At 47.5% G+C, this 11031-nt stretch overlaps 1 protein-coding gene across 1 annotated transcript; it reads left to right on the top strand.

The window, feature by feature from the left end:
* Window positions 1-2600: 2600 nt before the first annotated feature.
* Window positions 2601-7642, top strand: KLHL38 (kelch like family member 38; the record flags this gene model as incomplete). The annotated part of the gene is made up of 3 exons (XM_080611069.1): window positions 2601-3950; window positions 5345-5450; window positions 7356-7642. 3 exons carry the CDS (start codon window positions 2601-2603, stop codon window positions 7640-7642), a joined length of 1743 nt encoding a protein of 580 aa, XP_080467195.1.
* Between the last annotated feature and the right edge of the window lie 3389 nt (window positions 7643-11031).

The raw sequence follows: 11031 nt of genomic DNA, 5'->3' as shown, positions 1-11031 counted from the left end.
CTCAAAGTGACTCATCTGCAGGAGTCAAGCCCAGTGGCTTCTGCCCTTCCCCTCCCTCACCTCCTTTGGCCATTATCACATGCGCGTGCTGGAAGGGAAGATGTCACAACCTCCAAAAAGCTACTCCAGCCTAATTCCACCCTGCCTTTAACACAGGGCCTTCAGGGTTTTGTCCAGCAGCGTTTCACCATGTTGTTATATTGCACCGAAAAGTCTCTGGGAAAGGCCACGTATGGCACGACCTGTGATGCAAAGCTGCTGTTTTTAGAGGAGCAGACTGCCCCCAGCCCTGCAGTCTGCTGGGCCACAGATGTGGGGGCAGGAACATATGGAGGACGGCAAACACCAGCGCAGCACGGGAGTTGACATAAGGGCACTGTGGCTCCCAAGGATTCTCGCTCATCTGCCCCGCTGTGACGAGACGCAGACATGACTCACCCATGAGCTTTGGCTTTGAAAATATGAGAAGGACTTGTGCTTTAACCTTGTGTTTCCCTGTGGCAGCGATGCTTAGAAACAGCACTTTGGATTCAATCCCAAGGGAGGAATTTCAGCACAGAGGAGGGGCCCAAACCAGTTACCCAGACACGGGCAGCCAAAGCCATTTCTCTTGAAACAGCCAGGATATTGGCACAGAGCTGGGACACATCACATTGGACCTGGATCTGCTGGAAACCGCATCCAGGAGCCAGCTGGGCTTGTGGAGGATCTTCCAGCGGCACAAGGTGCTCCACTGATTCCACCCTAGGGATGGATTTAGGCTCATCATCTCAGATACCTACATGTGAGTGTTAAATATGGACGCCTACATGTGATTGAGGCAGCTGAGTACCTAAGGAGACCCAGCAGTGACTGGAGGACTGTTTACCTGCCCAAACATAGGTGGTACCTGAATAACTCAGCAGACTTGGTTGTATTGACTAGACCTCACCGGCTGCAAAGGAGCTCAGACACCTTGTTCATGTGCAGGTGCACGCAGTTAGGGACCCCACTGAGGTGTCTGCCCTGGGGAACTAAGTGACACCCAGGGACCTGGTTTCCTGCTTGCTGCACTCACTTCAGCAACTCGCTCCAGTCCTCCCGCCCGTGATGCTGAGCTTCCTCGAGCCAACTGCTTGAGAAGTTCTTTGTTAAAGGTTTCAGAGAGCTGAGGTCCTTACAAAGAAGGCGACAACCTGGTGTTTTCTATATGAAAGATGAAGCATCACCATAAAGGTAAACTGCTCCAAAAGTGAACTTCACTCTGCTTGACAGAGGTAGCTGGGCTCTCCCTGCCCACCTTGGGTCAGCCATGGGCCCAGAGGACTCAGTGCATCAGCATCTCCCACCAGACTGCAACTGGGTGACGCTCCCCAGATCTCTCCATAAGGTGGAGACACGATCCATACCACTGGGATTTCTGGAAGCCCTCGTCTCTCCCTCTTTTTCCATGAAGCTACGGTGACAGTGCATTACCTAGCGTGAGGTATTGCAGACTGTTTACAGGCTTCTAGAGTTCCCAGGCACTTTAGGTCAGGGTCCTGTTTCCAAGCACACAGCCAGGACTTTTATAAGTGAACTTTCCTCTCTGTGTCTATTTATTAGATGTAAACATTTGCCAGAAAAACACCACTCGGGCATGCTCAGTCCTGGCCAGGTCATTGCAAAAGGGAACGCGGCGTCACATGTGATAACAGCGAGAAGCCCGTGTCCCTATTCTTAGCGCTGGAATGTATACAATGCCCCACTGCCGCGCCGCTCCTGCGTGCAGCTCCCGAGAGCGGCAAAAGTGACTGCAGAGTAAACACGGCCAGAAATCACCCTCTATGAATCACTTACCTACTGAAAGAAACGTCCTGTGGGTTTATAGGTTTTTATCCGGGCTCTAGCTATGGAAAATCTCAGCAGAGAATAAACGACAGAGAGTAAGTGCATGCAGTGAAGGACAACAGAAGGTAAATGTTTCTACCTTACCGTTGCACTGCAGGTTGAGCAGTTAGCCATGACAATAGATACTCATCCTATTGTTCTGCCTGGCACTTAATTTAGTCATTGCGTGTCTTGATTAACATAAAAAACCCACAGCTAAGCAGAGTTAATAAATAACTGTTTTAATGAAGATTCCCGTCTCCAGGGTTTCGTTTTCCCTGCTGCAGAGTTCAGCTCTGCCAGATTTACATTCTTTGGGAGTGACTAACTCTAGGGGAAAGAGGCGCAAGCTACTAAACTGTTAATACTTAAAAATAGCGAATAAATGTCTAAGCACATTTATTCAACGAACAAACCGATTGCTTCAGCCATCCAGCTTTAATCCCAAATCAGTGAGATAACTTCAGTGCTTTTGCTTCTTGCCAGGGACATAGGCAGTGCTGACCTCAGAGCTGCAACCTAGCTGATAACTTTATGTGAATTTTAAAGGGTCTTAGTGACCTTTTAGCTTCTTTATGATTTTCCCACTGTGCTTAACCCATGTTCCATTTTTATGCATAACAGCGAATGGATATTGAGGGCAACATCAAAGTCCCAATTTGTTCCCTTGAAGCTGGATATTTCAATAAAAGCTACTAAAAATTTTGAGGTTTTTTCTGCAAGTCCAGAGTTCATCTCTCTCCTATTTTGCTATGGAGGAGGGATCCACTGAGGAGTTTCTCTTCAAAGACCAGGACTTCTCCTCTGAACTGTTGAGGCAGCTGAATGCTCTGCGGCAGAGCGGGATGCTGACTGATGTTACCCTCTGCTCCGAGGGCTTTGAAATCCCTTGCCACCGAAACGTGCTGGCTTCCAGCAGTCCATACTTCAAGGCGATGTTCTGTAACAACTTCAGAGAGAGTCGCCAGGCTAAAGTCATCCTGAAGGGCATCGACGCTGAGATTTTGGACCATCTCATCCTTTACGTTTACACAGGGGAGATTCTTATATCCACTGAGAATGTCCTGCGCCTGTTGGAGACAGCCTCCATGCTGCAGTATGCGAAGCTGTTTGAGGCCTGCTCTGCCTACGTCCAGGACAAGCTGACTCCTGACAACTGTCTGAGCATGTTCAGACTAGCAAAAGTCTTGAACTGCCAAAGCCTGACTAAGAAAGCCAAGACTATGGCCTTGAAATGCTTTCCTGAGGTGGCCTCTTCTGAGGACCTGAAGGACCTTTGTCCCTTGGAACTCATTGATTACCTTGGGGACGATGAGCTCTGTGGGGAGGAAGAGCAAGTCTTCGAGACCCTGATGGTCTGGATCCGGCATGACCTCCAGGCAAGACAAGGCTACATCCAAGAGTTGTTCAAGAAGGTCCGGCTTCAGTATGTTCATCCGACTTTTTTCTTCCACTTCATTGCCAATGACTCCCTTGTTCAATCCTCACCCACTTGCAGGAGCATCCTTGAGTCAGCCTGGAGACATATGTTTTCCTTGTACAGCACCAATGCACCGGACATCAAGCCCATGCTGCATGTTCCTCGCAGGTACTCCAACCAAGAGTTCCTCATCATCATTGGTGGTAGGAAGGACAGCCAGCAGACAACAAGGGAAGTCCTGCTCTATGATGACAAGACAAACCAATGGATAAGCCTGGCCAAACTTCCCATGCGCCTGTACAAAGCCTCTGCAGTGAGCTTGCACAGCAATATTTATGTGCTTGGAGGGATGTCTGTTAACAATAAGAAAAGCCCAGTCAGTGGTAATATTTACATTTACTCCCTCAAACTCAATCAATGGAGGTTGGTTGAGCACATGTTAGTCCCACGTTACTCCCACAGAAGCTTGGCTTACAAAAATTATATTTTATCATTCGGTGGAATTGGTGAAAATCAGGAAATCCTGAATTCTGTGGAAAGATACGACAGCATCTACAACACCAGTGAGAGCATGGCAAATATGCCTGTTGCCGTCCTTCACCCTGCTGTTGCTGCCAAAGATCAGAGGGTCTACCTCTTTGGGGGAGAAGACATTATGCAAAACCCTGTCCGGCTGATCCAGGTAATGGTCAGTCCTGCTTGTCATAGGCAGTTTCAGCCAAGGTATGCAGCAGGTCATTATCCTCCTGAGTAAATCAACCCCCCAAAACCACTTCATTGTGAGTTGCAGCCAGAGGCAGGATGAGTTGAAACATGGCTTCAGGGAAGTCTTGTCTGCAAGGAGCATTGCAACTCTGTGAGTGTTTTCCAGGCACAAGCCCCAGGGTACTTCTTTGGGTGTCATCTCTGATGCTGGTAGGCACTGGGGCCAGGGCTGCTGCAGGTGATGCTATGGCAGGCAGCAGCCAGGCCCACTGCCTGGCTTCATGCCTGCAGCCGATCTTACCTAAATCAGTGCTTTCCACTTGGCAGCTGAGATGGGGTCTCATCCGCACATCTGCTCGCTCACAGCAAAACAAAGATTCATGATCATTACAGCGATTAGATTCTCACTTATCAAAGGGCCAGGACTTAAACTGACAGTTATTTCATATAAACAGTTGCGTTAAAAATGTGGCTCCTGCCACATGTCGCTGGCTCGCTGCCTGCTTTCAGTGGTTACCCTCTATTAGGAGGAAAAAATACATGAAATCCGTTCTTATTTGATCTGATGCTTTAGCAACATTGCAGAGTTACTTTCCCCATGTGTGTTTTTCACTGGCTTAGGAGTTTTAACTGACAAAGATCATTAAAGGCTAAGATGGCAGACAGCACATGAGCATCACTTTTTGATGGTGATAGCGCTTCTTGATAATCAGGGGGAAGGAAATATATATCAGTTAGTGGGGAGATGTCCTGGTTGTATTTGCTGTATTAAGAAGCAGTCAACGTGACGTAAAAGTTTGTGTCGCCCAGATATGGACAACTGAATGACCATCATCTGGCAACAGCTCTTTCTCTCACATAAATTGATGACTTAGATACCACTCTAAGTCTCATTAACAAGTCCCTTTGCCAATCTCAGTGCATACCAGCCACCAGCACAAACATAGCAACTGGGCAAACACTGTGGCTGCCAGCTGAGCTAGGTGAAGTTGAAGTTTGCTTGCCCAGGAAATTGCTAAGGCTAAGGCAGCAACACACAGAATAACTGGGAGGTTAAATTAGGTGGCTTGCCCACTGGAAAATCGATATTAAGTGATTTAATGGCCATGCAAAGATTTACAGGCAAGAAGCTTGCATATCGCAGATACACTCCGCCCTGGGGCATGTGCTAGCATCTCCTGAGCAGACAAGCCTGGAAAACTAGAACACTTTCCAAGAGGACATATTAGGAAAGAAAGTGGATAAATTCTCAGCTTAAGCCAGAGGATTGTGTTAATTAGGACAAAATACAACCCATAAGTTTCTCTGTAATTACAATTGCCAGATAAAATGCAACGCAAACAGCTGTGTGTATCTTCATTTATTTGTCAGGTTTATCATGTCTCCAGGAATACTTGGTTTCGGATGGAGACCAGAGTGGTGAAGAACGTCTGTGCACCAGCTGTTGTGATTGGAGACCAGATTATCATCGTAGGTGGTAAGCCCTCTGTTTCACCCTTCTTTCTCTCTCCCCCTGCCCAGCTCCTGCTGGATTTTGCAGCTTTCCTGCTTGGGGTGCTCCCTCAAAAAGCACTTGGAGCTTGGGAGGGAAAGAAGTGCGTCCACCTTCCATACACATCTCTCATGGGGTCTCATGGCCATGGAAGTGGGGACAAATTCTCCATGAGGCACGTTCTTGTTCCAAGTGGTGGGGAGAAACTTAGGAAAAGCCAATGCAAGTTACTGCTCTGCAGAAGAATGGAGGAAGCCAAGGGCATGTGGGTTCTGCTCCTTCCCTACTGACTCATGGCCTGGCCCTGCCTCACTGCTCTTCTTGGAAGGGTGGAGAGCACACACAACAAGGCCATGGACAGCTTGCTGGGATGAGTGTGCTGCAGGGCTATGAGGGGTCAATTGGTCCTGGGGTTAACTGTGAAATGTCCTGATAGAGGCATGAAACACTCGAAGAGGGGAAAGTTCTCGGTGTCCTTTTCAACCTGAGCATCAGCTTCTACCCATGGTGCTTTGATGAATCGCACGTCATTGGTAGTTCAGTCCTAAATGCAGCTCCCTGACCACAGGCTGGCAGGAGGAAGCCTGTGTTAGATTATTCAAGGGAAAATTAAACATAGGGAAGCTTTAGGAGAGTAGAAAACTGAACCCAAATGACACAGGACTCAAATGGGATGTCATCTATCAGTGTGAGGTCACTGATATCCTTTGCAGAATAGGGGAGAGCTGGGTCAAAAGGTCCAAGACTAGCAAGATCCTGTATGACAGATTACCCTGACCTCAGACTACAGTGCCCAAAATACAGTATTTCCGACTCTCTTATCTTCAAATGCATTAATATGAAGAGCATTTATTGACACAGGCCTGCTGCTGCTAAGCTTAAGATCTGGATTTATTTTGTGTTTATCTAATAAAAGCCACAGAAATTCATATTAATTTTAAACATCTTTCATTTTGCTTGCAAGTAGAGAGATTAACCATGGTCAATTTTTATTTACCAAATGCCATGCCAAAACATTGGCCAAACACTCTTAGCTTATCAACAGTAAACCCCACAAAAATAACATTTTGTCTTAAAAACTGCTTTCATCATGTTTCAGGTCCTCTTGGCATGACTGGTCACATCATAACAAAAGGGAGTGGGTTGGCCTAAGCAAAAGAGGCCTTGATTTTTGCTAGGGGACATGGCTACAAGCCCCATAAAATATGGCCCAAAGCAGTTTCTTTGCCATGGGCACAGGAATACATGGGCAAGATGCTGCTGGATACCAAGCTTCCACACCCCCATTGCTCCAGGGCAAGAGCCATGGTACCAGCCCTTCCATCTCAGCAGATGTAAGGTTATATCTCCCCTCAGTGGAAGAGCTGTCTGTTGGGTCACTGGCATGGTAACCAGCATGGATGTGGCACTGAGGGCTTTGGGAGTGGAACGAACACCAGTGGCACTGCACTGTTGAGTAGCAGCTCCATTCAGTAGACAGCTACGACCCCTACCCAGTGTGGCATCATTGCTCCCTTCCCATATGCCATTGATTTCTGTATGCTTTACGAGTCTGTTGAGTGAAAACAAATACTTTGGGATGTTCATTTGCAGAAAACTGCAAGCTCCAACTGCGTTTGGCAGGTTGATTTCTTGATCTGATGGGTTTTATGGTGCTCATTGAGCCTTGGCTGTCAAGGTGCTATGAGACAGGATGAGGACGAACAGGAAGGGAAGACAGACAGACAGGCATTCTTGTGACACATCATCACTTCCCACCTTAGATATCTTAATTCTGCCAAAATATGTGTTAGTATAAAAGGTTTTATTGAAGACTAGCAGGAAATATATATCTTCTGGCTATAAGCTCTAATTCACATCTGTCTCTTCCACCTCTGGCTTTGCATTTAGGGTACACCAGGAGAATAATTGCTTATGACACAAAAGGCAACAAGTTTGTTAAATGTGCAGACATGAAGGACAGACGAATGCATCACGGGGCCACTGTCATCAAGAACAAGCTGTATGTCACAGGAGGACGATGTCTCACTGCAGACAATGTCATCGAGGACTTGGATTCCTTGGACTGCTATGATCCAGAGACTGACACATGGACACCAAAGGGAAAACTGCCGCACAAACTCTTTGACCATGGGTGCCTTACGCTCCAGTGTGTTCCCTGTTCTAACCTTCTCTAAGCAACCTTTGACACTTCCCAGGACATTTTGTGCTTTCCTGCACAGAAAGGGCCCGCTTTGCTCTGCAGAGAGCATACGGGGAATCCTCATGGGGTCCAACAAACTCCTGACCTTGAGGGCACCGGTGGCATTTGTCATTCCCTAAACGCTCTGCCAGAAAGGTCATGAGCTTTGTGCTCATGCTGTGCTCACTTGACTGGTGTTGCATGTGGTGCTGCTAAATCCAGCCCCGCCACCTCACCTAGAATCTCAGCAGAAAACAGAGAAAAGAGACTGTGTAAGAACCTGGCACAGGATTTGGCCTCGTGCAGACTTTAAAGTGAAAGGTGAATGGGAATGCTGGTATCTCCGGGGAAAGTAAGATCTGGGTAACCTGCATTTGTTAGCATGCAAACTCAGCTGCATGCTGCCACCCTTTGCTGCTCAGTGCTGACCAAGCCTTCCATTTCCAGTGGTGGGGGCACTTAGAATAGGCAGCCCCAAGCTCTAGTCTTGTATCCAGCCCAGCAGCAGCTGCCCGCATTAGCTATGGCAGTCATCTCATGAGAAATAAAACATTAATGTTCCTACCGTCACATCAGAAATTAGCAAAAGGCTGATGCTTTGATGTGAATTCTCACATTGTGACAAGATGCAGATTTGACTTTTCTGAGCTACTGCTCTTTCAACAGTGCAAGGAAGACTTTTGTTCCATCTCTGAAGGAGCGGGAGAAGGTGGGATGGAAATGAAGATGTTCTGCATCTTCTTTTTCGAGGGATTTTGTTTTGCAAGGAGCTTGCTTCTCCTTTTGCATCCAGGATAAAAGGGGGCTAGTTAGGAAGCCCTTTGGCTGATGGAATTCCTGAAATCCTGAATAGCAGAGGGGACATACAAAGGAAAGGGGATGTAAAAGGGAAGAGGTATTGGAGAGGAACATTTTCTTTTTCCCTTTCTCCTCTCTCCAAACCACTGGAAAACAACGATGAGAGAAAGACAGTGACAGGAAACCAGCTTTCCAAGAAGAGCAAGTCTAAGTCTGCCACTTGGCAAAGCAGCTCTGGCTCCACCAATATTTTTATGGGGTTCTGCCACTAAGTGCATATTTTTCAAGGGAGGGGATTGATCATCAGATACTGAACAGGCTGTGAAGTGCTGCCTGGTCACCAGGCTTGCTGAGATTGCTGAGATAGCAAGGAGCTCGAAAGACTGCACTGATGACCCCCATCCACAGAAGAGATGGCAGAAATAATGCTCTTTTTTACCTCATATGTGAAAGACAGTGGGCCTTTTCGAAGGGTGCGAGTTGGCATGAGGAAACCGTGCTCAACCTTCCCCTTCACCGAAGGCTGCACAGCCATGTGGTCACCACCATGTTGCAGGACGCCAACTCCAACCATTAAGATACTAAGATCCCCCCCAAAATGTGTATCTGGGAGCAGAAGAGTGACAGAAATAGTTCATGCAGTGGGGGGCTGGAAGGCAGTATTGCATATCAACTGCTGGTTTAACAATGCAAAATAAAATGGTTATTACTGTTTACATGAGGTTTGCGTTCAGAAGTCTTTATTGTTCCCTCTGCATTGTTGATAAAGGGAATTGTTTTTGTACCCGTGGGTTTTGCCAGGGTTTCCTTCTAAGGATCTGAGTAAACCTGCAAAAAATGAATGCAAACCCAAACTCATCTCCCAGCTCGGAAGCCTTTGGCTACATTTCTCCTCTGTCGTTCAGTCTCTATCATCATCTCCCTGTGCAAAGCAAGGCTAAATCATGGCACTTGCCAAATTGGATGGAGCAGTGATTCATTCTGCTTCCTCACAGACCAGCTCTGGCTCTCTGGGGAAAGAAGCCTTGTCATGGCCAATTATGGAAAGCCTGCCCTGGGGAGATGTTTATTCCTAACCCTGCAGTGCTGCCTTCCCAAACTCCTTCCTGTTGTGACCCCACTCAGCTCCAAAACTCCAGGAGACGCCAGTTGCTGCCACACGTTTCAGCTGACACAGATTCCCGCCAGGCTCGTGACTATACCCAGAACCGAGGGAAAAGAGCTGACTTGGGGCCATAACACCGTGTTTGCAAACTCCTGCCACAGTCATTGGTTTACACTTGGAAGCGAACAGATTCTCTTAATTCCCATATCATGTAACTAGTGATTTTCCCAGCATTTATGCTGCAAGCAAATAGTACCTTGCACAGCTGTAACTGGGCAGGAAATGAGGAGTGCAAAGAAGAGGCACAGTTGCAACGGCATTGAGCACACCATTCTTCCCCTGGCCTTCAGGGAGCCCTCATGTCACCCCCAAGTCATTGGAGATGCCAAGGGCTATGGCCAACTCTGCTCTGGCTGCAGCCCTTTGCTCTTTCCCTTTACAAACTCCTCACCTCATGCCTTCAATTCAAGGAATTTGGGTTCACTGAGCAGTAAATACAAAACCTGGTTTCTGACAGACTTCTGTCTCTTGGTCAGTTTGATGCAAACTATAACCAATGCTTTTGGGCCCCTTTGCAAAATGGGTTGAAAGCAGAGAACAGTGTTGAGCCTTACCAATGATGAGAGCTGGCAGTTGGTCACAAGGATGAAGATGCAGATGCAGATGCAGATGCAGCTTCAGGGCAGGAGATGTGCAGGCCTGGGGCAGATGCTATGGGGAGAAGGGATGCTGCCTTTCTAATCAGGTGTTGCCCACCACCCAATCCACCTAAAGCAATACCTATTGCCATCCCAAGTGTTTTGCAGTTGTCATATCCAGTGCTGTTATGGGTGAAAGCGCTTCTATCAAAGGATGGCCAAGGTACCCCTTTTTCCACTGTCAGGAGGGGACTTTCCTGAGCAGGATCTGCAAGGCTACACTACCTGGAGCACTTTCTGAGTCACCACATGCTTTTCCAGATGTCTCATCATCCTAATATTCAAGCATCTGAGCACTCACTTAGAAGGGAAAGCAGCAAAGGTATTTATTGAATACACTGAGAGCCCCGTGAAGAGGTAGGAATTTGCTGCACTTTAATAACCCTGGAGACCAGGGAAAAGAGGGGTTTAAGAAAGGGATCTGGGGGTCACCTTTCAGGAAGGCTGAGCACCTGCTGCTTTTTTTCACATCAGGAAGTGCTGTGAAGGATCATCACCTCTAAGGTCTCATTCTTGAGTGTCCCGAGACAGTCACTGCATCATGGAAACCACAGGACCCCATGGCTGCAAGCAGCCTGCCCCATGGGACAGCGTGTTACCCAGTCCCTCACAGCAGGTACTTGTCCGACACATTGGAAATCTCCCATGAGATTTTCACATTGCTCCCTCCCTCAGTAACTCCCTTGAGTTCCTTATTAACCTCACAGGTTTTAATACCATCTGTCCTATCTCTTTGCTGTACCTTCTGCCATACTCACACAGATAAAGGGCAATCAGTTTTAC

This window comes from Psittacula echo, assembly GCF_963264785.1.
Source record: "Psittacula echo genome assembly, chromosome: 2".
In the NCBI taxonomy this organism is placed as follows: domain Eukaryota; kingdom Metazoa; phylum Chordata; class Aves; order Psittaciformes; family Psittacidae; genus Psittacula; species Psittacula echo.
Note: the sequence above shows the minus strand (reverse complement) of the source record. Positions and strands in the feature narration are given on the sequence as shown.